The 25,161-nt window shown below is 45.9% G+C and overlaps 1 protein-coding gene across 2 annotated transcripts in view; it reads right to left on the bottom strand.

Moving 5' to 3' along the window:
• NXPH1 (neurexophilin 1) overlaps positions 1-23,168 on the bottom strand; it is a 142,337-nt gene extending 119,169 nt beyond the window's left edge. The window contains exons 1-2 of one of the 2 annotated variants that reach the window (XM_055710342.1): positions 22,941-23,168; positions 21,814-21,975 (exon numbers count right to left, since the gene is read on the bottom strand). In XM_055710342.1, coding sequence (XP_055566317.1) covers positions 21,814-21,867 — 54 coding nt within the window. In that variant the 5' untranslated portion in view covers positions 21,868-21,975; positions 22,941-23,168. The other variant, XM_055710343.1, reaches the window with a different exon arrangement.
• Between the last annotated feature and the right edge of the window lie 1,993 nt (positions 23,169-25,161).

Raw genomic sequence — 25,161 nt, 5'->3', positions numbered from 1 at the left:
CTACTTAAACCTTGCTTTGGATAATACCTAAATCTTCCGTCAGCATTGCTAAAGAATCCTCAGCTTTTGTACCATGCAAAATCATCATTACCCCTCATCAGTCAGATACCCATCAGTAAGTTAGGTAACAAAGATGTAAGACACAATATAAAATAATAAACAATTATATTTGTTAGTTCTATTTTTTAGTCTAAATCCCCAGGCTGTTGCCTCAAGAGTTGTGTGCAATTCATGTAGTGGTCTGTTATGTAAACTTTGGCATTGCTCAGGTGTTTAGCTTTTAATTCACAGTAAAGATAAATGAGGTAGAATTATATTAAGAAATGTATTACAATGTAATCTTTCAGATAGAAAATTTTAATTCATTTTAGTACGAATTCACTGGCAGTAGAAGAATTAGCCTTAAGTCCGTTTTTACAGTACTCACAAGATGTTTTTGCAGGACATGTGCCTCAGCCCAGAAGAAGATGGAAGCAAACATTTAAACATGTGAAGAGTCTCACTGCAACTTATGTTGCATATTCAGAGTTCAGCACATGCTTTGGTGTTCTGCTTGACTGGCACTAGCATGGTTTCCATATCAGAAAAAAGTGACATCAAGCAATTCTTCATCATAATAGTGAACAATTTAATAAAACTAAAACTCAACCTGGATTTATTTGCAATGATGCAATGGACACATGTGAAAAGAGCCTTTGGTTTATCTGCTGTTATCTTCAAAATAATAGAAAAAGCACCTAAGTAACGGCTAAAGACTTGCAGAGAGCTCAGCCCAGCTATTCAAGCTAGGTCAGACACAGCAAAACCTTTTGGCATCGAAAGATTATGGCACACCTCTGCTAATACCAAGAAGGGGATTGTTCACTGTTCTGCTAGGCCTCTATCAATGACAATGAGCTATGAATAGCTTTATAAGGCATCATGAGGAGTTCAGTTTTGTCTGCTGCTTTTAAATCCTTTTCTGAGTCATATTTCTCTGCCCTGGGGCTTTTATTACAGATGAGTTAGTTGCAAAATCACATAATATCCCAAAACATCAATCTGAGATGGCATAATGAGAGCAGGATCCATGGGGTGTTTTGGTTTGGGTTTGTTTTTTTTTAATCGATTACTGACAAATCAATATATATATTTCTGTTATTTCTGCCTCACTCTTATTTTTTCATAAGGTCTGCAATTTCAATTAAAGATTAAATGTGTTGACCTATCATAGCATTAATTGTTCTGAATTGGTGAAGTATTCCCAGTTATCATAGAATTATAGAATGGTTTGGTCGGAAGGGACCTTAAAGATCATCTAGTTCCAACACCCCTGCCATGGGGAGGGACACCTTCCACCAAATCAGGTTGTTCAAAGGCCCATCCAGCCTGGCCTTGAACACTTCCAGGGATGGGGCATCCACAACTCCTCTGGGCAACCTGTTCCAGCGCCTCACCATCCTCACAGTAAAGAATTTCTTCCTAATATCTAATCTAAATCTACCCTCTTTTTTAGTTTAAAGCCATTACACTTGTTCTATCACCACATGCCCTTGTAAAAATTCCCTCTCCAGCTTTCTTGTAGACCCCCTTTAGGTAATGGAAGGCTGCTAGAAGGTCCCTCTAGCAGCCCTTGGATCACCTTTGTGGCCCTCCTCTGGACTTGCTCGAACAGGTCCATGTCCTTCTTATGTTGGGGGCCCCAGAGCCGAACACAGCACTCCAGGTGGGGTCTCACAAGGGTGGAGTAGAGGGGGAGAGACACCTCCTTCGACCTGCTGGCCACGCTTCTTTTTATATGAATATTCTTGTTTACAGCAGATAGGACAATTGCCTCACACAGAGATGTTGTAGTTGTATAGTATGATGTTCTACTCAGTATCCAGCATTACTGCTTGTGTTGAGTGCCTACAGTTAGACTGTGACTTGCAGAGAACTGTTTTCCACCTCCCAACTTCACCGCCTTGTGGTTAGTCTGTCAGACAAGTGATGTACGTGCTTGGAGCTGAGCATCTAAAACTAGAGCTGACCAAAGTGGGTAGCACCTTTTACTTCCCTGCACTTCTGATCTGTTTGTTTGTTTGTTGTGAGTTTTTTTGTTGGGGGCAGGAGGGGGAAGGGCAGAGAAGGGAGTGTTCTTTTACTTTTTACAAAGCTCTAAAATTTCTGGGTGGATGACTTTGTTGAATTTGTCTGGAGGTAGTGAGAAAAATGCCCAGTTCATTGATGGGCTTTAGATCAGACTATGTCTAGCATAGGCAACTGCTATACTTTTCTTCCCACATTTACTGTTTTTTATAATATGTTGAGATTACAATTTATAACCCTTCAGGCTCTCTTCTGCTTCTACTTTTCCTCAAAGGGCTGACACAAAAAGGCATAAGGAAAAAAAACATCTAACCAAGCTTCACTTCTCCAAACCATGTAGTAATCCTGGTTACAGTCAGCATGTACTCTTAGATCTCATTTAACTTAACAGGAGACTCCTTTTAAACACATTCATTAAAAAAAAATATCTCTTGGCTAATAAACACAAGAAGCATTTTCTTTAGACTCATGGGCTTGCTTTAACATATTTGCCTTCAAACTGAGACTTGCTGCAAGTACTACAAATAAACACTGCCCTCATACCCTTTATTGAACCTAGAAATACCTTGGTAAGCAAAGATCAAGAAAAGTACTTGACAAGAGGAAGGATGAGACAATTTCAGAATGACGGAGCTTCTGCTTCTGTGTTTCAGATACAATATTCATCTTGTTCATTTATGCTGAGGTTCAGAACTGAACTCAAAAAGAATGTGTTTTTGTAGTCAAATACAGTGCATTTCTTTGCCTGTATGTGAAATATTTCCAAGCTAAAACCATTTACATTTGTGCACAGCTACACCCATACTAACAGTCCACCTAAGAAGCAGGACTTCTTTGCTCAAATACTGCTATTCCTAACTCAGCTACATATGTTCAGGATTTGGGATGCTACCTGTCCCTCTAGCACAAAAGACAGGCAACCAAGCACATAGTTGTCTGCATCTAGCTATGCAGTTGTGTCTTAAGAAAGAGCCACAAGTATGTTCTTTACATTAACTCTTTACAGACAGCTCTTCTACTTTATGAAAGGTGCTGAGTTCCCCACTACCAGCCATAGTGACAACTCCTTCTGTTACTAATATAAGAAGCTATATGAAATCCCACCACAGAAGACTCAAGAATACTTTTGTAAAAATTTAGGCCACAGCATCTTCACTCAATACTACAAGTCAGATCTTGTTAAAGACCCATGGATATCTGGGGGAAGCCTGGAAAGTGGTTTCCATCACAATTCTGTTGCCATAAAGAATTTGTAGAGTCTAACAGTTGTTAGCTTTCACCAGCTACTCCCAAATAGTTATAGATAACCTCATGGTAACATGTATTCAGTGTGTTCCACTTGATACAGAAACAAAGTAGTGGCCAAATCAGTTCACCTAATCCAGCGTTCTGATTCTACATATGTCCAATATCAGGTGTTTCTAAGGAAGTTCTAAATAATGCAGCACAAGAAATATTTAAGAATAAGACATTGTTCACATTCTAGGGAAGGAATACCTATTCTTTGTACTGAGCAAATGCAGAATTAGTTGCATGTAGAAACATTTTGTGCTAGCATTTCACATTTAAGGGTTTGTTTCTGTCTCAAAGCATGACAGCTTACACACTTTCAGAACAATAGGTCTGCTAGCCAAGAGAGGAAGCAACAGCAGAAGGTATGTACAGTGACACATGGCCAGATCATGGGAAACATCCTGACTTAATACTGGCTGAAGCTCTTGCCAACAAATATTCCAGTTATCCAGAGAGAAACCTGCAGGCACTTGGGCAGTCTGCATTGTGGCAAACAAACCTCACACTTATTTCCAGGTCTTGCATTGCCAAAACTAGAAAAAAATCCATTTATACCATATCATCTAAATCAAAACTCTTTTTATCCATCGCCACCTCTAAACAGCAGGCATAGTGGCTTTTGTTTGTTTTCAATTTTAGAACACAATTCATGCCAAAGCTGCCACAATGACGATCTGTGAGCGAATCGTGTGAGATAAGGACATAGAAGTTAAAAGTAAAACTATCAGAGAACCCTTGAACTCTTTTGCTTCTCATTCCTCCTGTCTTTTATGATACTCAGCCTTGCCATTTCTGCAAGACTGTAATACAAGATATTCTGGCATTCTAAGAAACTTCTCTATTTGATACACAGTTATTCTGTAAATAAATCTGCAGTGAAGTGCTTAAAGGTTTATTTCTTACTTTTTAGCAACTAGGCATAAAATATTGGGCTATAAAATGCTTACAAATTAGATTACTGGAAGTGAATAGAATGCATTGTTATCTACTGAACCAATGATGGGTCAAATGGCAGTTTGAATTCTCATAGTGAATATGACTGCGACCTTCACATATACCATTGACAGAAAGCAATTTTATTTACATTTTTAAACCCACATAAAGGTGAAAGATGGTACCTCTACAAAATGAAACATTAAATTTTTGTGTCCCAAGGCACAACTGAGCTCTCCCAAGGTCACATGTAGCCTGAGATGAAGCAAGACTTTCTTAATCGTGCTACCAGTACGTCTCACCCAGATCTGGTGGCACTGGTGATCTATTTTCATTTACCAGTTGAAAATTTTCCTTATTTCCAGTTGGAGAAATAAGAAATAATGAGAGACTATTTCTTTTGTCCCTTAGCTGTTTCTACAAAAACTGATCACTAATTATGTTTGAGCTGCTATAACAAGCTACATGTTTCAGCTGTAGAGATTAAAAAGGTCTAGCCATAAAGAGATGGCAGGGTGAAAAAGCCTTATTCAAAAAGAAATATATTGCACTCTTCTGGACCAACAGTACTATAATGTCTATACTTCTAGAACAGTATATTTAGAAAATAATTAAAGCTGTGTATAATTTGACACAATCTGTACATTTAAGTATTTAAAGAACAGTGGTTTTCATACTATGTGTACAAAATACAGCTCTCTGCCACTACTAATTTAAAAACAAAACAACAACAAAGAAATCTATCCATTACATCCCAGCCTTTTCTCTGCCCTTCCTAAGCAACCTCATGATGAAAAAGTTATTACTAAAAGTCTGGTCTGTAACCACTATACAGTAGGCAGTGTTATAAAGAAATTATAAATAATAACAATAACTACATTCTTCTAACCATTATATTTATCACTTTGAGCATTTCCAAAGTATAATGTTAAAAAAAGCTCAAAAGATATTTACAGGATAACATCATTTTGGAAAGTACTGTCACTCAGAGCACCTAGGAGGGTACATGTGTCTATAAATTATAGATGGTTCTGGTAGCAATGTCTATGATTAAGGTTGCCTGACACTTCCCATAATAAGACCTTTTTTAAGTTGCTTATAAGTTTGCTGAACTATAACCACTTGGAGTAAAATTTTCCCTGCAAGGTGTATGCCTTGATATTTGTTTAGTCTTTGTGGAAAGTTTGACACAAAATGGTTTTGAGAACAAGATTACAGGAAAATACAGCTTGCTTTGAAAAAAAAAAACAACAAACAGTTCTTCTTTGAGAAGTCCTAATGTTGCTTTTTTGGAGAAAGAAAAACCTTTGAAATGTGGTAGGGCATGGCCTTTTTGTTAGGTATGTAATTTTTACAGTTCCTGAAATGCCCATTCAAAGCCAGTCTAGTTTGTTGGGTGTTTTTAATCTCAAGACTTAACGGCTTCTTCCCAGAAGTACCTCCATTTTTACAGCTAAAAATCCCTAATATTCTTTATATTCCTCAACCTTCAGAGCTATTTGCGTGGAATAACCTATACAGGCTTCAGCTCAGCAAAACAGAGTTCGCTTTCTTCAGCCCGTAGAGCTAGACACACCAATCCTTGCTCCTGATGCCCTGGACCAAGTAAGATGCTGGAGCCACGTTCTCCCACCCTTTTACTGACAGTTCCTGCTGGTGCGCTGAGGATGAAAAGGCAGCTAGACATAGAGAGAGCATGCAGTAGTTTGTTGATAGATTTTTATGGGGAGTCATAGGTACAAATCATTAAACAAACCCAATTATAAGCTAAAAAATAATGGACAGGGAGTGAGGGTAGCAGCCTCCAAACTGGTAACTTATTTCAAGCTGACAGTATATACCCACAGCTAGCCATGAGTATTGCTCTTATGGGAAAAATGAAAGTCTTCAGGATCTTGGGCACCTAGCAGCTTTCTAGAAATAATTAATAAACTGTACTACAACAGACTAACGGGGATTTTAAATTGTAAGGGCAAGTATTGTACCTGGATGCAGCAGTGAAGATAAAGGAGATCAAGCAAGCAGATTAAGAACAGGAAAGTACAAGATTGCTTACGTTTAGTATTAGCAATTTTGGAAGATCCTCCAGGCTACACCCAGAAGGTACCTGCAACTACCAAAATAAAGTGCTCACTCTCTCTGTCCCAAGGACCTGCTGGAGCTCATAACCTGGAACTTGATACCCACATATCCCTGCTGGGAGAGGTTTTCTGAAAGCATAATTCACAGAAGCTCCTAAACTGTCCAAACTAAGCAACCAAAGGAAGGCAAGGAATTAACTTAAACACGTTCTGACATTTCCGAGGCATAAACTGCTCCTAGAACTAGGCACCGTATTTTACTCTTGCCAATATGCCCAGTGCATAGATTTGATGAGGCAACATAGTTTCATCTTTCTGGTTCAAGAATTTCTTTCACATCAGAATAAAGCTTTTTTTTCTGCTATAGGGCTCTCAAAATCAGAAGTCCTTCCACTATGAATGAACTCATATGCATAAGGTCAAAGAGCAAGAGAGAAAGACAATACTACAAACGTCACAGAATTTACCTACTAGGAGACCCTGTTTCCTGAATGAAGGAGTACCTGTGTGTATTAAACAAAACAGAGTAAGATCAACAAACAAAATCAAGAAAATTCCCAAGCTTATTCCACTGGGTGGTGGTTAAAGGAATTACCTCAGAACTGTGAGGTTTGGGTTCACATTTTCTGAAGCAGAGAAAGAAACTGAATCTCTTAAACCCATAGCAAGGGCTTCAGCCACTGTGCTGATGAGAAAAACATGGGTGGGGGACAAAGGAAATGGAGAGTGGAAAAGTCCTGTGACCCTGCCATATTTTTGTAAGGCTAGGGTGTTACAGACCCAGCTGGAACTACATGGTCAGCACCATCCTATTTTTTGCTTTCGTGTGCCTCTATGAGCCAAGAGCACGACTACTAGAGAAGTTATGATATTTTAGACTGCAGTGCTGGCATTTAAGCTCAAAAATAAGCCACAAGTCTAACTATCACAGCTGATACTAATTCTATTGTAAGTGATAGCTCAATGTGAGGTGCAGTCATTTATCTGGGAGCAGAGCTTAGCTACATGCTGCTAGCTTCTTACAGCTGACCAACAGGATGCTTGAATGTGTGACTGAGGCTGACAGCTGAGCCCAGGACGTTCAAAACAAGATTGCTATGGTCTGACTTATACCAGCCATGGACAAGGTACCAAGCAGTGAGGGCATGCACACTGAAAAATGTCCGAAGATGGTATTCAGACTGTCATGAATTGAATTCATCACACTAAAGAAAGCCAGAGCTTGAATGGAAGATTGATGTAAAGTAATTATTAAGTAACTGAATATGAAGTAGTTAACCAATTAAAGTTAGAAGCTGCAATACAAAACAACAAAGATGAAGAATAAAGAATATTGCATGTAAGAGAAACTTTATGCACAGTCATTTCATTGGACATTGCAATGTTTCTTTACTGTGCTCAATGGCAGTAATATTGTATGAGGAAAAAAAAAAAAAAAAACAACAAAACCCTAAGTGACAAGTTCAGCCCTGAACCAAGCCTGTGACTGAAGTCAGAGTCTTAGGTTTGCGGGTAACACTGACTCAGTCACCAATGTGTTGTGCTGTACATGTGCTGTGTAAACAATTCTTAAGTAGCCAAGAATGAAATAGAGGTCCAGGTTGAGAGGGAAACAGACTTTTGTAGAAATAGACATCAAAGGAGAAGACTGTGAAAGATAGGCAATTGGAACAGGGTGAATCTTTATTCAGATTCTGCTTTCTTTGAGAATTTGTGAAGGAATTTGCTCTGGGATTGCTTTTGGATTCCTGTACTTATTGCTATGCAACTTCAGTGAGTCATTCATATTTTAGAGCCAAGAAGATTTCATTGCAGATGAACTAATAATATGCCATTCCCAACCTTCCCTGCCATTCCTAACAAATCCTCTAGCAAAAGCAGAGATGACCATAACAAACATTCCTTAGGTATAAAACAGATTAAACCATGTGATTTTTTAAAAAGGTAGTTCCCATATCATGTTTACTTATCATGAAAACAAACAAAAGAGCATAACCTCAAGTTTATTTTTACAACCTTTGGAGGTCATTTTTATGCTGACACTTCTGCTAAGAATTCTCTACCTAAGCAATGATATATTTACCATCCTTAAATAACCTGAAAAATAATTCCTTTGTCAAAGAGAACTATCTCAATTAAAAAAAGTAGTTGAGTCTTTTTCCTGTCAGGGTATCTTTATGACATCTTTAGCTTCCTAAATGCATACTCAGAAGGCATTGGAAACTAGGATAAATTTATCAATGTAATTTCAGTTGGGTAGACTTTTTCCATCCCCACTGGGCATATTTATTGGAATCTGACTGTAGCTGGTCACATTATTAATGGCAAACAATTTATTTGATTAATTTACCCTGCATTTCTGTTCAGGAAATAGCCTCTCCCATTTTGATTTCTGCTTTTTTTTTTTTTTTTCCATAAGCATTCAGTGAATATTTTCAGCGTATTTTATTATGAAATTTGTTTGGAAACTCTTTGCTTCATCTAATCACAACGATTATTTCTTTACTGGAGATGGTGCGACTTGAAATCTTCAGTTAGTATTGCCTTTGTTCCGCTGACTCTGCCACTCTAAGTGCAGTATCAGAAACACTTCTGATGTCTTTAGTGAACATCTAGCATTATGTTTGAAGCACTGACTTACCAAGGGATGCACAAATACATATGGAAACAATCCTTCCCTAAACACTCATCAGACAAACCAGGTTTACACAGGTGTATGTTGAAAAATGAAAATAAAAGGACAAGAATACAGGAGAATTGAAAGCTTCTGAGAAGTGAGAACTTTTATAGGTGGATCCTCACGCTATTATCCCAACTCATTTCAAGTGACTCCCCTGTTTTTCTGTGATGCGTTTTCCCAACATAGAATGGTCCTTTATCCATTACTCCAACCACCACATCATCAGCTGCAGCTACATCAAGACAGAAAGGGTGACATGGACCATGGGAGTTGCAAGTAGTCTTTAAAATGAGAATTGTGGGATGTAGAAGCAATGAGTTTGCTATTTTTACAGAAGTTATTAACTAAATACACTCTAAGCAGCCTTTTCTAAACATGCTGAAGAGGCAATTATTCTAAACATTCCTACAGTCTTTGAGGTCCTAACAAAAAAAACAGGGCAGAGAAAATTCCTAGAATTCAGGGATTAATCTTACATCATGCAAGGTCAACCATACCCAAAGAGGGTTAAGTGGAAATACTGTCTTAGACTCAGTCTAATTTCCCCATTAATATGCAAAGAAAAAACCTTCCAGAGCAGCCCCCTAGAACCATCATGTTCCCACCAATGAACAACTTTTTCTGATGAATACGTGAGCACATATGTTTCTTATTACCTGAAGTGTTTTACCGGTCAGGAGGTTAAAAACTTTCCATAAGCAATGGAAATGTATTTATTTATGTGCAAATTTAGTGAACGTAAAATATGTGAGCAAAATTGAGGCAGGGACCTGTTCAGCTAGCTGAATTTTAGCCTGAATCAACAGGCTAGCGAAGTCACAGCTCCACCTGTTGAGCTAAAGCAAATCATCCACCTATAACGTCTGGCAGCACAGATTCTTTTTTTAGCCAGACATAGATGACTAACACTGTGCCACTTGGATAAAACACAACATAGAAGTTGAGGGACAAATCATGCGGTCATTACTCTGGGTGAAGGAGTGCTGCAGCCATTGAGCCATTCTGCCAGAGAACAAAAAGACCTGGATCGAAAGGAAGGGTCTCACGGCAGACCAAAGACAGGACAACATTCTTCTGGGTAAATTTACTAAAGCATACAGCAATGACAGAAATAATGCTAGAAATGAAAGTGTATAGAGCCCACTCAGCTCTTTTTAATTTTGCAGGAGACTTAAGTTGCTCCAACCAAAGGCTATGAATGCCACATAGCCATACACACATGTTCTCTCACATTTATTATAATGCTCACTTCTCCCTTCCTGTGCTAGCTATGAATAGCCAATTCACACAAAGCAACTCAAGCTAAAATGTAATGATACATCATTCTCAACCACCTGATAAAAATGGGAATATTTATCAAGCTAAGGACACCATTTTATAACCAGAGGAACGAATGCCAAAGTTCTCCTCAGTCTGAAAGGTCTTGAATCAACATGCACGTTTCCTGTGGATGGGTAAGTAAGGGTACATTTTTTGTTTCACATGGTCACAAAGGAAAAAAAAATCTGGAGGGGTCTGCAAAAAATGTACATCAGCAGAAATTTGACTTCAAATCTAGAGCACAGATACAACACTGCATACAGGCCACAGATATGCCACCATTTGCATCTCTCTGTAATTCTAGAAAACAGTAAGTGGTGGTGCCTGAATACTTCAATAACACATTTACTAAAACCAAGAAAGACAAATCAATTATCTATTTGAAAAGTTTCATTTCAGAGATAAAGATATTTTGCAGACTATTTCTTCAGAAGCTGAATCAGTAGTCAGAATAAGTCACAAATCGTGATTTCAAAGATTCAGAATTAAGCAAAAAAATATTTATTAACTAATAATTAATGGATAACTGTTTATTATCCAATAATAATAAAGAAAATATGTTTAGGCTAAGGGATGGCAGGTAGTGTAATGCTTGGTTATCAGCATAATACTGTAATAAATCCTAAATAGCCCAGAGGTAAATTCAGCAAAAATATTACTTTGCACATTTATAATGATTTAAGTATGTGATCTTTTCTGGCGTGGAAGAAGAACATTTTATATCCTAAAAACAGAAATGCAAAAAGCATAAATGCATTCACTTTCTTATGGTCCTGCTTCAGTAAAGTACTGAAACCTATATGAATCTCCTGACTTCAGTTAAACTTGTGTTTTGCTTCTAAACAGAAGTTACAAAGCACTGGCATCTACTCTGAAGTGTTTGCTACAACCCCACAATTTCAGAATATTCTATAAATTGTGAAGCAGCACTCACACCTCCTCTAATGTGCTTAGTCACACATTTCCATATTCATTTGGATTGCATTACACTGATAGACTGAACCATATCATTACAATCTGCTAATCCACCCAATAACTTTTCCCAGATCCACACTCTGCTCTAGCTAACAGATATTCTGTGCATTTAAGATGCAAACACAAACTATGTTCTGATACATTTATAATTCTGTGGGATAGTATCCTATTGCAATTACTAGTGCTAGTAGAGCTGCTCACAGGGGAAGGAGGCACACAGCTAGAGGTACCCCCATTTGATTCAGCAGAAAGAAGCTGAAGATACAGGAGATGGTTCACACAGACCACTGTCTGATCAAGGGCCAAACAATGTCATTTCTTACTCACTCCAAGTGACCACTCAGAGAAGTGGCTCCACTGAAATGAAGGAAATCCTTCGTGCAAGTAACTATTCAAAATCCCAACATTTTATAATCAGATATTTAGTGTTACTAAAAGGGTCATACTTTTGAACCTCTGTTTGCAACATGTACTACACTACCATCTACTACAAGCAAGCCAATTAAGCAAATGGAATTTTTTGTGGAAGCAGGGGGAAGAAATAAGTAGGAATATAAAATTGTGTACCTTGTTAAGGTAATATTCATTACAAATGAAGACAGCAGGATGGAGCCCATCTTATTTATTGGTGAAGGTTTTGATGTACTATTTATTATGCACATCATTTATGTCACATCTCTGTGTTCGTAATCCTTATTTCCCTGTTCTTTAAGGATCTGTTCACTCAGCAACTGTCCTCCATAAAACTACAGTATTATTGCCGTGTTTTAGCTAGCAAAATTGCTTACAAAATATTCTTAAGGTGCAAAGCATTCCCCATATAAACATAAAGAAAAAACTCTGTATGTAATACAGAGTAGCTGCAGAAAGTGACAACAGAAATTACTCTAAATTAGAGTCAAATTACAGACTAACATTCCAATTTTAAACAGACCACTATTTTACAATATTGCTATTGACAGTGCAACAACCGTGAGGACACAGCTTTAATATTATTCCTATTTTAAGTCCATATCTTCTTTTGCAAGACCTCAAATGCTATGAATGAGATTGTAAATATAAAAAGCAGTCCATTAATTTTATACAAGCATTTTTATATACCTGAAGGCCTATGACAACATTTTTTGACAAAATAGCCTAGCAGAAGAATTGTTTTTCAAAAGTTCAATCAAGACTGGCTTATAAAAATGACTGTGCAGATAAATATTACGGTACAGGTGATCTGAACTATCCATAACAGAAATTCCATTAGTTAAATTTTTTTAAGACCTGCCAATTACATTTTCAATTGAAAGTGGCATTGGAATAATGACAAGCAATTCTCGGTGATAGAAATGGTCTACTTAATCTTCGAGAGGAGACAAAATCTGTTGTCCTCGCACAAGTAAACCATTGATTTATATAGGAATCCTATCTTGTGTAACACTGCAGAATCAGACCCATCGGATCTGCTGTACAGGAGCCTTTGTTTTTCAGTAGTGTTCTCCATATATGGCTAAAGCGTGTCTTCTTTTTTTTCTTTTTCCTTTCACCTAGTGGCTCATATGCACCTCTAAGACAAATGCAGGAAATACGGTGACAGCTGAAAATTAACTCCCACATAATGCAGGGCTGACATGGCGGGGGGCGGGGGCAGGGGGGGGGGGGGGGGGCAAGACATACTAGTCATTAATCAAAGACATGCTAGTCACCAATCATTTCCATTTGTATTGTTACTTATGTTATTTCTAGCATAGGTATGCAGTATCAGGCAGAAGCACTATACGCATAGGGATCCAGATCCAAAACTACCGGAATTATTAGAAATTAACTCTGAGTTTAGTGATTTCTGGATCAAAGCTTCAGATGTTCTAACTAGGAAGGTAAGTAGCATCTTCTGGGTTTCAACTGAGGATACTGTATTGGTTAGATTTTAAGTGACTCTCTGCTTTTCTTTCTAAATAAATAACATAATTAAAATATATATTTTATATATACCTATCAAATATTATAATAACAGGTGTTTCCAAGAACTGAGGGTACTAGATCACTTATTTCCTGGTATTATTTTGGCTGTCAGCTCTGCTGCTAAAAGGAGTCTGCTGACCCTAGGGATCCTGTTCAGCTATCACCAAAGTTTAAGGAAATAAACAAGAAAATAACATAAGTGTATTTTACTTATCAGTTTTTCAAAAGGTCAGCAAAATAAAACAAAACAAGCAAAAAACCAAAGAGCAATCACAAGTGCACACAATAAGAAACAATCAGGTTACATACACAAAGAAACAACCACGTTCTTCACTCTTTAGCTTTTCCATTAAGTCTGGATTAGAAAATGAAATTTGAGGAAAATAGGGCACAAGTATCATTATCATTTGGTGGGCTCCCAGAAAGTAAAAAAGCCTAATTTGCCCCCCTTCAACAATCTGCAGATGTGAAAAGAGCAGATTATCTTCCCATGCACTGGTTCCATCATTGAAGTGATGAAACAGATTAACGTGAGAGGTGACACCCCAGAGGACACTGGCAAAACTACCATGTGAACAGACAGGACAGAGACCAACTAGTGGACAAATCATTTCACAGCAGACACAGGGAGCAAGGAAGAAAATATTACTAAACCTCTGCTTGGAGAGGAAAAGACAGGGCGCCTGGAGAGATGGATGCAGTGTGCAAGGCAGATGAACGTCCCTGAGACATTTGTCACTAGCTGGACTGCGAGACACTGACATTAATGAGGGTGGCATTTGGAAGATAAAAGCAGTATCTCTGAAGCAGACAATACAGTTTCCAGGCACCACGCACGGAGACATGGTGTAATCAAAAGGGACTGGAAAATGTCTAGCAAAAGCATCACAATCGCTACCAATATTCACGGGAGAATATGGATCAGGAATAAATGTCTTATGGTTTTGTCTGGAGGGCTGGTGGGGATTGTGGGTTGATTTTCCCCTCAGCTCAGCTCAATTCCCATCACATTCCTTTATTGAAGGACTCTCCATCAGTCATCCACTTATACCTGCCTTGCCAAAAGTCAGTGTTTCATTGACAAGTGCTTTTCAGGCAGCAGACCTCTGGAAGACAGCTCTGTCAATAGTGAGTGGGAATTTACAGGGGTGGAGGTACTTGCCTGCGATTATCTCCTCTTGAAAGCAAGGAGGGAGCTGGGAGATAGCCTCAACACTGGCTGCCAGGACACAAGCAAGTGAAGGAAGCAAGATCTGGCTGCCTCTCACAGTTGCCTCAGGGTGCCACTACCCCAAAGATGACATCAGCTATATCCGAGAACCACTCCTGCCATGACCCACAGCATAGAAAGCGTCATTAATTAATCACTCCCTGCTCTCACGTCTCAGTGTCAGCCATGTCCCATAGCTCATTTTGACTCCAGTGCTCTCGGGTGCCTTTGCTCTCTCTCCAAAAGGAGAAGCCGTTGCTGTCCCGGGATAGAATGAGACAAAGCCGAGCATCCCAGAACAGCCTTCCTGATCCCCAGACTCCTCCTGCCAAGGATCCAAGATGACAAAATCCAAGATCCATCCCTGTTCCCCTCCACACTCACGCATTGTCCCTCTGGTCAGTTTTACCCCAGAAAATAAAGCAGCTGCTTCGCCATTAAAGGAAAGCCAGTCAGCTTCGATCTGCTCCTTCCCTCAGGAACACTGACGCAGGCAGCCAAACGACAAGTTCGGAGCGGGTTGCAGGCGATGCTTGAGCAGCGGTGGCCCCGAGCAGTGACGCCTGGGACAGGCCGTCTGTGACAGGCGCGTTCCGAGGCCGCCGCGGTGCCCGGCGCGGCTGGGGCTGCCCGGGCGGGAGCGGGGCGGCGGGGCCGGGCGCTGTCCGCGGTGCTGGCGCCGCTGCCGGCCCGCCCGGAGCTCCCCGAGGTGCTGCAGGGCGCGGGGGGGGGGCGGCCGGGGGGAGCGCCAGCCCTGGCCGGGAGCGGAGTAGGGCACCTCAAAGCCAGCCTTGTCCCAGTCCCTTTGCAAGCCCTCGTCCGCTCTCCCCGCAGCGCTTGCACTAGCCTCCCGCGGCTCGAAAGGTTCACCATCTCCGGCGGGGAGGGGGAAACATGCTTTAAAAAAAAAATAAAATAAAAAGCACATGGACTAATTGTGCATTGAAGAAAGTTTTAGACGCGGATCCGGTAACGGACAGGAAAATGGGAACCCAAACTAACCCGACATGTGATAAGGACAAGCTCTTCTTCCTCTTTAATGCTGCCTGCAGGGAGCGCAGCTCCACGTGTGAAGGTGCCCATGTCCCCGTCCTGTTGCAGAGTACTGAGCACCTCCCGGCTGCCCTTCAGCACCGTCTCTCTCCACTCTTCGGTTTAAAAATTGAAAAAGAACGGGGAAGTGGTAGAAGCAAGCTGACTGAATCCCTCTTTTAATCACAAACAAGCCCAACAAGATGGATTCTGGGAAAAGTAGCTGTATTCGTAAACAGCGACCGGTTTCACAGTAGTTAAAGTACAACTGAAAGGCCTCTCACGAAGTCAATTCTTATGTAGATGAGGCGACTTAACAGCTTTTCTCTCTCTTCGCGGGCTCAGTGAATTTCTAATTTGCCCAAAGAAGCCCTAGAGGAATGAGGAAGAAAGGGCGGGCATATTGGGATTGCTAGGCGTTACAGAGCTACCGTGCTCTGGATTGTCGCCTGGACATGCACTGAAAATGAGAGGATCCAACGCCACTGCTTCAGCCGAGTTATTTCTCTTGACCTTCGGCTTTGTCCATCCAGGCTGAGAAAACTTCCTGCAATGAGCATCGCCCCTGCTCTCTGCCAGACACACAACTTTGGTCTTTTTAGGTCGCAGAAAGGGAAAGAGGATGAGAGGCGATTTCCCCTCCAGAAGGGGACCCAAGGGCACCCGCGGAAGTTTAAACAACAGACAGAGAAACGTAGGGTTAAACAATAAACTAGGAAATATGCTGTCCTGCTGAACAGAAAGCAGTTTCCACAGCATTGAGAACCCGCCAATATATATCATATCAATAAAAAGGAGCTCTTCGAAAGCTTGCATAGTAATTGAGATTGGAGATCTTTTTTGATATGGGTTGGCATTTCCTCATATCAATCTGACAGAGCCAACTCAGGAAATTGCTGGTAATATTCATCTGGGGAGCACTTTCATTAAACGTAATTCATTCGACTTTCACAATAAATTGAGTGACATCCTTACAGCAGAACCTTTTTATCCTTGATGAAGTGCTTGCCAGCCTTTGGTTTTCCACTTTACTGCCACATTTCTTAAAGCAGAATCGTCAACATGTCAATCTGCTGCACGAAAAAAAATGCTAAAGCTGTATTTACAAAGCACCCAGGAGGTGGTTTAATGCTGACTTACAAGAAGAGCGAGCTGGGTGTTAAACTATCTGATAAATTGCAGCATAACTTCACCCAAACCCAGTCGGGAGAACAGAAGCCAATCCTGTGGAGGGAAGGATGGCTCACACATGCATTTTCTCCAAGTGCTGGCTATTCCAAGCAATTGGTTTCTTAACCTGCTTCACCGCACTTTCCAAGACGACTGGGAAATTGGCTTTTTGTTAATTAAAATGGCGGTTTAGAGATGCAGGGAAATATTAAAAAGCTTAAAATGGATACCTCTAGGTACCGACTTGGAAGATTTGGCTAGTCAAAGAGAGGCGGGGATATTGGATTATATTCACGTGCCTCCCTAAAAGGTGAAATCTGTTCCAGACCGCTTTCTTCAGCGATTTAAGAAATTAAAATAGTGTGTACTAAGCACCGGGAAAAAGACATTTCAGTGCGAGGAAACGCCTTCTTAAACTCCTAGCACAGGTCCCTGCTGGTTAAGAAGGAAGGAAGGAAGGAAGGAAGGAAGGAAGGAAGGAAGGAAGGAAGGAAGGAAGGAAAAGAATGCACCATCCTCCACTTAACAGAAAAACCTCCAGCGCTGATAAATTTGTTTCCCTCATACGAAATCCGAGTCCGGTTGCTATTCCCGTGCCTTACCTTCCGAAAGGGTAATTATTCCCCCTACACCACTGCGAAAGCGCCTCTCAAACTCCTTTAGAAAGAGGGAGCGGGATCGTCTTAAAGCTACGTAAACTCTCTCGCACAAAAAGCCACTTGTCTTCCCGGGCGCCAAGTCCCCTGCCCCCCTCCCCGCCTTCGACGTCAGGCTCCAAATCGCAAGAAATCCCTTACGGGGGGGGGGGGGGGGCAATACCAGAGAGCTTTCAGCACCAACTGCCTCTGAGCAAATACTGTGGGTGGTGATTATGACAGGACAATGCCTACTTTCTCTCTTCTTTTTTGTTTTCCTTTATCTTTGTTTATCTTTGCCGCCTATAGAGAGAGGTTTGTGGGTTTGTGTTTTGAGTTGGTGGGTTTTTTTTTTTCCCTCCCATGACAAAGTAGGTCACAATCAGCAACTATCTTTAAAAAGAAAGGGGGGGGGGGGGGGGGGGGAACAACTTATCTTCACCGGCACGTGATACCTCTTCACGTTCTCCATAGCTTTCATTAACCCGGGTGAAATGACCGCAAACAGTGCGACAGAGAGCGAAAATTAAATGTACACAAACTCCGGAGCCACTAACCCCCTGTTTACCTCCCTCAGTCAACACCGTAGCAAGTGTGCCACCGCTGAGGACAATTTTAAACTTCTATTATTCACAACATTTTTGCAGGAGAGCTCGGCTCGGCTCTCAGAAGGCCTCCGAACTGCAGTGACGGTGTGGAACAGACCTTAAAATCCCAGCCTGGCACGGGGAGGAGTTTAGCAGGCTGTTTTCCTTGAAAACGCTCTGCCAAAGCCACCGCCCTGTAAAACAAGGTGCCCCGGGACCCCGCAGCCGCACCGCTCTGACAAAGCGCCGCGCAGAGAGGCCCCCCCCGCGCGAAACAACCTGCCCGCAGCCGTCGTCGGGGCGGGAAAAATCACCCCTCCGTTTGCTTTTGCGCTGCTTTAATTCTGCACGGAGTTAAAACGCTCTGCCAGCCAGCTCTGGTGTACACCCTGATTTACACACCCACCGGGGAAGGAATACTTTGCTGGGAAAAGACGACAAGCTGCGGGGGGCTGGGGCGGAATCCTTACTCTAGCAGCATACAAAGCAAAACTCGGACTGGTTTTAGTTCCGTACCCGCTACTCCGAGTAAGGAGTACCTAAGTAATGAGCCGAAGTCTCTCCAAGCCGGGGTGATCCCAGCAAAACCGGTGCACTCCTTGCCTGTACCGTGCGGGAAGTTGCCCCTTGAGCAAGCGAAGGCAGAGCCTGTGAACGGGCCGGGGGGTGAAATCGTGCATCGTGCCTCCCGGCGCCCGGGGCTGCCGGGGGTGCGCAGGGCCCGGCTGGTGGCCGGCGAGCGGCGGGACGGTGCGAGAGCCCGGAGCCGTCGGAAGGTGCCGGCCAGCGGCCCGCCGGCCCCTGCCTCACGCAGGGGCTCTTTGGCAGCCGGCACCGAAAGGATCTGCCTGCTCCTTCGGGGCCGCGCTTGACCTGTCCCAGTGAGAAATAACGAGTTCGGAGCCTTGCTGTCTTTGCCAGTAGCCCGCGCGTGTTGTAGTCGCAGGTTACTTCCACCCAGGAAAAAAAGAAAGAAATGAAAAGAAACGGCCTGGCGGTTTATTGTCCTGTGGTGTCAGACTGCAAATTCACCGGCAACTAGGCGGAAATTAAACGAGAAGGTTTCCATTAAGGGAAACCCTTAATGTAAAACCCCGGTGCCCTTATGAACAGAGCTCAAACCTGAAAGAGTCTACGATCTCCGGGTGTTTTTTTCTTTCCCGGTATTTGCGCTCTTCCTTAATGACGATTGCGAGCTCGGCACGGCACCGTTAGTTAAGAAAACATTGCCATCAGAATAAGACTGACAAGCTTTCGAAAGTACAGCGGTGAAATGAGCCTCGTGGCAAATAAGAAGACCGAGTGTAGCCGTTTGAACACTTTCTGCAGCTCTCTACATGTAAAGAAAGAAAATAACCTTTATAGGTTAACTCCTAATTCTACCAAGTAAGTACTAAGGTATCCGCTTAGGCCAAAGGAAATGCACTTCCATTGCAAATCAAATGTAACACTTTCAATACACTACACAGCTCGAAACAAGGAGAAAACGCATGTCTCGCAGAGGCTAACTGATGTTCTTATCAATAAACATAATACGGTGAACCGTCTCTACCCTAGCAAAATTCCTGCTCGTTCTGGTCGGCTGTGACCTCTATAAATTTCAGTCAATAAGGCTGGACGGCACACGGTTCTACCGAAAAGGGGGAGAAAAGCAGAAGCACTTTTCCCCCAAGATTTCATTAGGAAGGGGTTTAACTTGGGGGACAGGGAAGGGGGGGGGGGGGGGGCAGTGGTTTGCTGTGTGAAGAGAAATTACAAACCAGCGAGTGTCTGTAAATGAGTAACTTGGAGGCAGCCCAGCCTGGCTGCGGCTGTTCACTGCCCCCCAGCACCGCCTGGCTCAGGCGCAGGGGAAGGAAACACGCGACACCCCCACCCCCACCCCCCATCAGTAACCCCTCTCAAAAAGGATTTTTTAACAAACTCGATAGGGAGCTGGTTGTGCTGCCGCTTCATTTGCCCTTCCTAACAGGTTGGCTAGTGAGAATTTAATTCGTAATTGAAACTGCTCTAGTCCACACAGGGTGACGCGCCCACTCGGAGAGGCACAACAAAGTGCTGCACCTGGCTGGTTTGTGGCACCGCATTAAAGCTTAATCAAAACTTCATGCTTCGATGCTTATAAACAGTTTATTATCACGCGATGGCCTAATGTAAACTTTCAGAGTCACTCCCGAAATACGGAGAAGAGGGAGAGATTGGCATAAACGTGGAAGTACCGACTCAGAAGAATTGGGTTAGACAGGGAAATTCCTTTGGATCCCCCCCGAGTGTTTTGGCAGGAGACACAGCCTAGCCGAAGAGCGTGTCCCCTCCCCCTAGCTTGTTTTATTCACGATTTTTTTGGGTGGTTTTATTATTACTATTATATTTCTCATTGTTTCGAAAGAAACTGGAAAATCGGCTCCTTTACTCTGCAATGCCAAGCCCTCCGAAAAAAAAAAAAAGAAAGAAAGAAAGAAAAAAAAAAGAGGCATTCAGGTAATGAAGTCTGTAACTAAACGGTAATTGAATCAGCATAATTTGCACACTGAATGGTTTTCAAATGCTCCCAGTTTACAATTAAAGGAGAATTAATGCGCTTGTTGTTCAGACTGCAGCGCATTAGAATAAATCCAGCACTGTTGTTGTAATGAGTCGAGAGCAGTTTAACTGCCAGCAAACACATTCAAAATTTAACACGACGTATCGATCTCGCTCCGGCTTTTTGATAGATTATTTCACACGCGCTTTCCTGCCCGGTCCCCCCACCCCCGGCTATAAAATTGGCGGGGAGGAGAGAGGCCCACGGCAGACGCGGCTCGGCCCGGCCCGGCGAGGGCAGGGGCCCCAGGCGGGAGGCACGGCGGCCGGGCCGGGCCGGGCCGGGCCGGGCGGGCGGGCGGGCGGGCGGGCGCAGGGAGCCCCGGGCGGGCGGGAGCCCCGGCGGAGCGCGGCAGCGGGAGGCACGCGCCGCCCCGCCTGCCCCCGGCCCGGCCCGGCCCGCTCGGGGATTGGCTGCCCCGCGCTCCGCCGCGCCGCGCTGCCCCGCAGCGCCCCCAGGTGGCGCGACCGCGATGGCGCAGGGAGCGGCGGCACAGGCAGCAGCCGGTGGCCGCGGAGCCGGGGCCGGGCCCGAGGCGTCGCCTCCCCCTGTGCGGGCGCCGGGGCGCTTCCCTCGGCGGCGCTCCCGGAAAAGGGGCTTTTCCCTCCCCCGCCGCCACGGGGACGGTCTCTCGCCAAGCGTGTGCCTGCCTAACGCCTCGCAGGCGAGCGAGCGTACGGGCTGCAAAGGAGCAGCCTGCCTTGTTTTGTTCCTTGCGATCGCAGGGGGAATAAAGTGTGTGCTGAGGGAGATAACGGCGCTGTTTACTCGTGTTCCCCCGGTAATCCGAAAGGAGCTTTGCTACGGAAGTCAATGACACTTCACGCGGAAAACACTAGCTGTGCTCGTCACCGAGTGCCCGCACGCCTGTGCCGCGCCGCCCGTAGTGCCACCCCGGGGGGGTCCCCTCCGGAGGGGCTCCCGCCCTCGGGAGGGAGCACAGGGCGAGAAGTTGCCTCCGGCTCACAGCCCGGGCGGGCGCGCCCGCGGCGGCACTCCGGTGGCCCTGCAGGCACCGGGGCATCCTGCCCGGGAGCCCCCGGCCCCGCTCCCGCCCGGCGGCGCTCCCCTTCCCCGCGGAGCAGAAGTTACGGGTCTGCCCCCCCCGCCCCGCACCACGCTGAGCCCTCCCGGCTGAGCCCTGCGCCCGCCCGCGGCCCGACCCCGGGAGGACGGGGCAGGGCTGGCTGCGGGGCGCCGGCAGTTGCCGTGAGTTTGCTCGTTCTCCAGCAGGCTGGTGCCCTCCTCCCAGCCGAGCTCCCCCCTCCCTGGCCCGAGCGAGGGGCCGGGGGCACTCACCAGGTAGAGGGTGGGCTGCAGCAGAAGGACCGCGTACCAGTACACAGCCTGCATCCTCGCCGCTCAAACTTCCCCCGCGCTGCCTTCGCTGCCTCTTTGTTCCTTCCAGAACATAGATCCACCTGACATCCACTTTACAGAACAAGCAGAGCTCTCACCAGCCTAGGCAAAAATGAAATTATACACCCCATGACCACAAGACAAGGTTAGGCTTGAGACAAGGGGAGAAGAGAGGTGTGTAGGGAAGGGGGGGGAGGGGGGGCGGGAGAGAAGGAGGAGATGGGGTGTGTGGATGGATGGGGGTGGGGGAAACAAAAAACGATTAAAATCGAGTTAATCCAGCGTCAGAGCAAAGTGATCGCACGGTCCGGGCTGGCTGCAGAGCGCCTGTAGGCAGCGCTCCCCGGCGCCCGGTCCTTTTACTGGGCGGGAGAGCCCCGTGGTGTGGGCTGGGACGGCCCGGGGGTGCCGCCGCCAGCCCTGCCCGCCTGCCTGCGCGCCCTCGGCGAGCACCGGGCGGCAGCCGCCCGCCGCTTGGCCGCGGAGCCCCGGCAGCGCGCCGGAGAGCGGAGCGGCGCCGAAGCGGGGAGCAGGGGCAGGAGACGCTGGGATCGGGGCTCCGGCTGCGCCCGGGCGCTTCGAGCCGAGGAGACGAGCTTCGCCTCCGGGACGCGCGGGCAGGCTCTGCGTAACCCCACCAGCACCCACCTCCCCCCGCCGCTCCTGGGGCGCGCTGCGCCTCGCCCCGGGCCGGCACCCCCGCCCCGGGAGCCCCGACGGGCGCGGACCCCCACCCCCGACCCCAGCCCTCCTCCGCCCCCGTGCCCTGCGGGCGGCCCCGCCGCCGCGGGGGGGCCGCGGCGGGGATACGTACGGCGTGGGGGGTCCGACGGCTGCCGGGGCTCCGCGGGGCGCTCCATGGGCGAGCCTAGAGGGGCTGAGCGCCGCGGCGCAGCCCGCCGCCCCTGCGCATCTCCTCGCCGCGTTCCGCACCGAGGTGTCCCGCGGCCGCTGTGCATCCGGCGCAGGCACTGTCAGGGCGGCGGGGCGGCTGGCAGGCTCTCCCCCCCTCGCCTCCCCTTCTCCGCACACGGCCGCGCTCCGGCTGCGCCGAGCAGGACACTTACGGGAGAAGGGAGCTGCCCGGGCTGCCCGCTCGCCTTCGGCGGGGGGCGCGGGCAGGAGCGGCGGCTCCGGCGCTCCGGGGCGTCCAGGGCGATTTGTCTCTATTAAAAATGACTTATTGGCGAGGGAGCGGCGAGCGCCTGCTATTTAACTTCAGATAAAATCTATCTGCAAAGACCTTGGCCGATCATCTTAAAATAAAGCGCCGGAGCCGAGCACTGTCCGAGCCTCACTGCTTGGGGAGAGAGAAAGAGCAGTGGAAGGGGGAGGGGGGGTGGGGTGGTCTTGCTTGGCGAGGGGGGAAGGGAGGAGGGGAGAAAAGGGGAGTTTAGCGGCGTCCCATCCTCTCCTCTGAGCGGGGTGATGAATTAGAGCCCTCCCCGGGAGGCGCGAGCTGCCTTGCGCTGCCTGCCCTGCCCGCGCCGCCTGCCTTCTTGCCTGCCCTGTCTGTGCCGCCTTCCCTGCCCGCGCTGCCCCCGCCGCTTGTCCTGCCCGCGCCGCCGCCTGCCGCCGCCGGGGTGCCGGCGCTGCCCGCCGGGCTGCCCGCGCTGCCGGCTGGGGCACAGCGCCTTTCCCTCTCCGCCCGCCCGCGGGAGCTGCCCGCCCGGCGCCGGGAAGCAGCCTGGGAGAGCCCTTCTTTCCTCTTTCTTTCATTTTAGTTTTTTCACCTTCCTCAGGGGTGTCCCGTGCAACGGCAGCGGTGCTTAGCCTGGGAAGGCAGCGGGCGCCCGCCAGCCAGGCACTGAGGTGGTGGGGTCTTGGAGCGGAGCTGCGGGACGGCTGCGGGGGCCAAGCCCTGGGATTAAAGCGTTGCTTGTCATCCGCAAGCAGGAACCTGTGGCTGGACAGCCCCTCGGAGAGAAGCTGGAAAGCTCATCCCTGCCCAGTGCTGTGGCTAATCCCGCCAGCTGTCATGCAAAGGGAAAGGTCTCATCGACCTTGTTTTCCTCCTTCTTTACAAGGAGTCCTGTGGGGTTTTCCCTGCCCTCTTCCATCCCCCAAACCAGTGTGACATTGGGACAGGGTGACGGGGAGGATACCAACAGCACAGGGTAGCCTTACCAGATGCCCAGCCTCGATAGCAAAATTCAGATTTATCACCTCCCAAAGGGGAACCAAGAAGCAAGCCAGCATGCTGTAGAGAGAGGGAAATCAGAGAGAGAAAAAAGAGGACTTCAGCTGTCCTGCCAAATCCTTGCTTCTTCTCTCAGAGCATGTCCTGGTAATTAATATCTGCAATCTGAGGTTTCCGTACAAAGCTGTAAAATACTGTTTTAATTTTGGGGGTCTGAGTTTGGAACACTGTAATAGAAGTGGAGTGGGGAAAGGAGTGGGAAGGTAATGGGTACGCTTTGAAAGAGCCGCACCAGAGCCTCCCCCATGGCCATTTCTGCTTCAAACACCTGGAAGATGGACACCTCCATATGTCTCCAGCACCATCGCTCTGCTAGACATGTGGAATGTTCACGTCACAGCTTTGAACAGAAGCGTGCTGCCTGCGAGGAATCATATTGTCATCCTGCCCCTCCAGACAGCCTCTGCATTACAGTGCAGGCTAAAGCTGCCTAGGGACTTCTGTTTCAAATGGGTAACAAAAAATTACAGCTGACTTTTCCCTTTCAACTCCCTCCTTCATATCTCTTCCACTCTTAAATTCCCCATAAGTCAGGGGCTTTGTCCATGCTTAGTAATCAATCGAGAGATGATAGATAGATAGACAGACAAACAGATAGATAGATAGATGGATGTTGCTCTTTTTGCATGGAACAAACTTGCCACAAGCTGCGTGGAACATACCGATGCTTTTTGCAATACGCTGCTGTTTAGACCCAGCATGGTTACTCTTCCCTTAGATATGAGATTGCCAGGTTAATAAGGAGCAGGAAGAACAAACGCAAAGTCTGCCAGATTTCAGTCGGTCACATTCCCGAGAAAGACAATTTCTTCAAGAAGGAACAATCTCTTTAAGAAGGAATGATTCAACTCTACAGTCTGTGTAACTTGATCTGGCTTCTCCGAGGTCTGCTCACTAATGTCTTCATATTGGAGGTGACAAGGAAGAAGTCCTTGGAGAATTAATCCTTCAGCTGGTCAAACAGAAGGCCCTCCCAGTCTTTCTCATCCGGATCCTTATATCTCATTTAGGGGAGCACTGTGGAGGAACTCCTGGTTCCATTGGAATTACAAGCACGGCTCCTCTTTATTTCAGCCCACTAAAATTTC

Source organism: Falco cherrug, chromosome 4 (assembly GCF_023634085.1).
Source record: "Falco cherrug isolate bFalChe1 chromosome 4, bFalChe1.pri, whole genome shotgun sequence".
Lineage (NCBI taxonomy): Eukaryota > Metazoa > Chordata > Aves > Falconiformes > Falconidae > Falco > Falco cherrug.
Note: the sequence above shows the minus strand (reverse complement) of the source record. Positions and strands in the feature narration are given on the sequence as shown.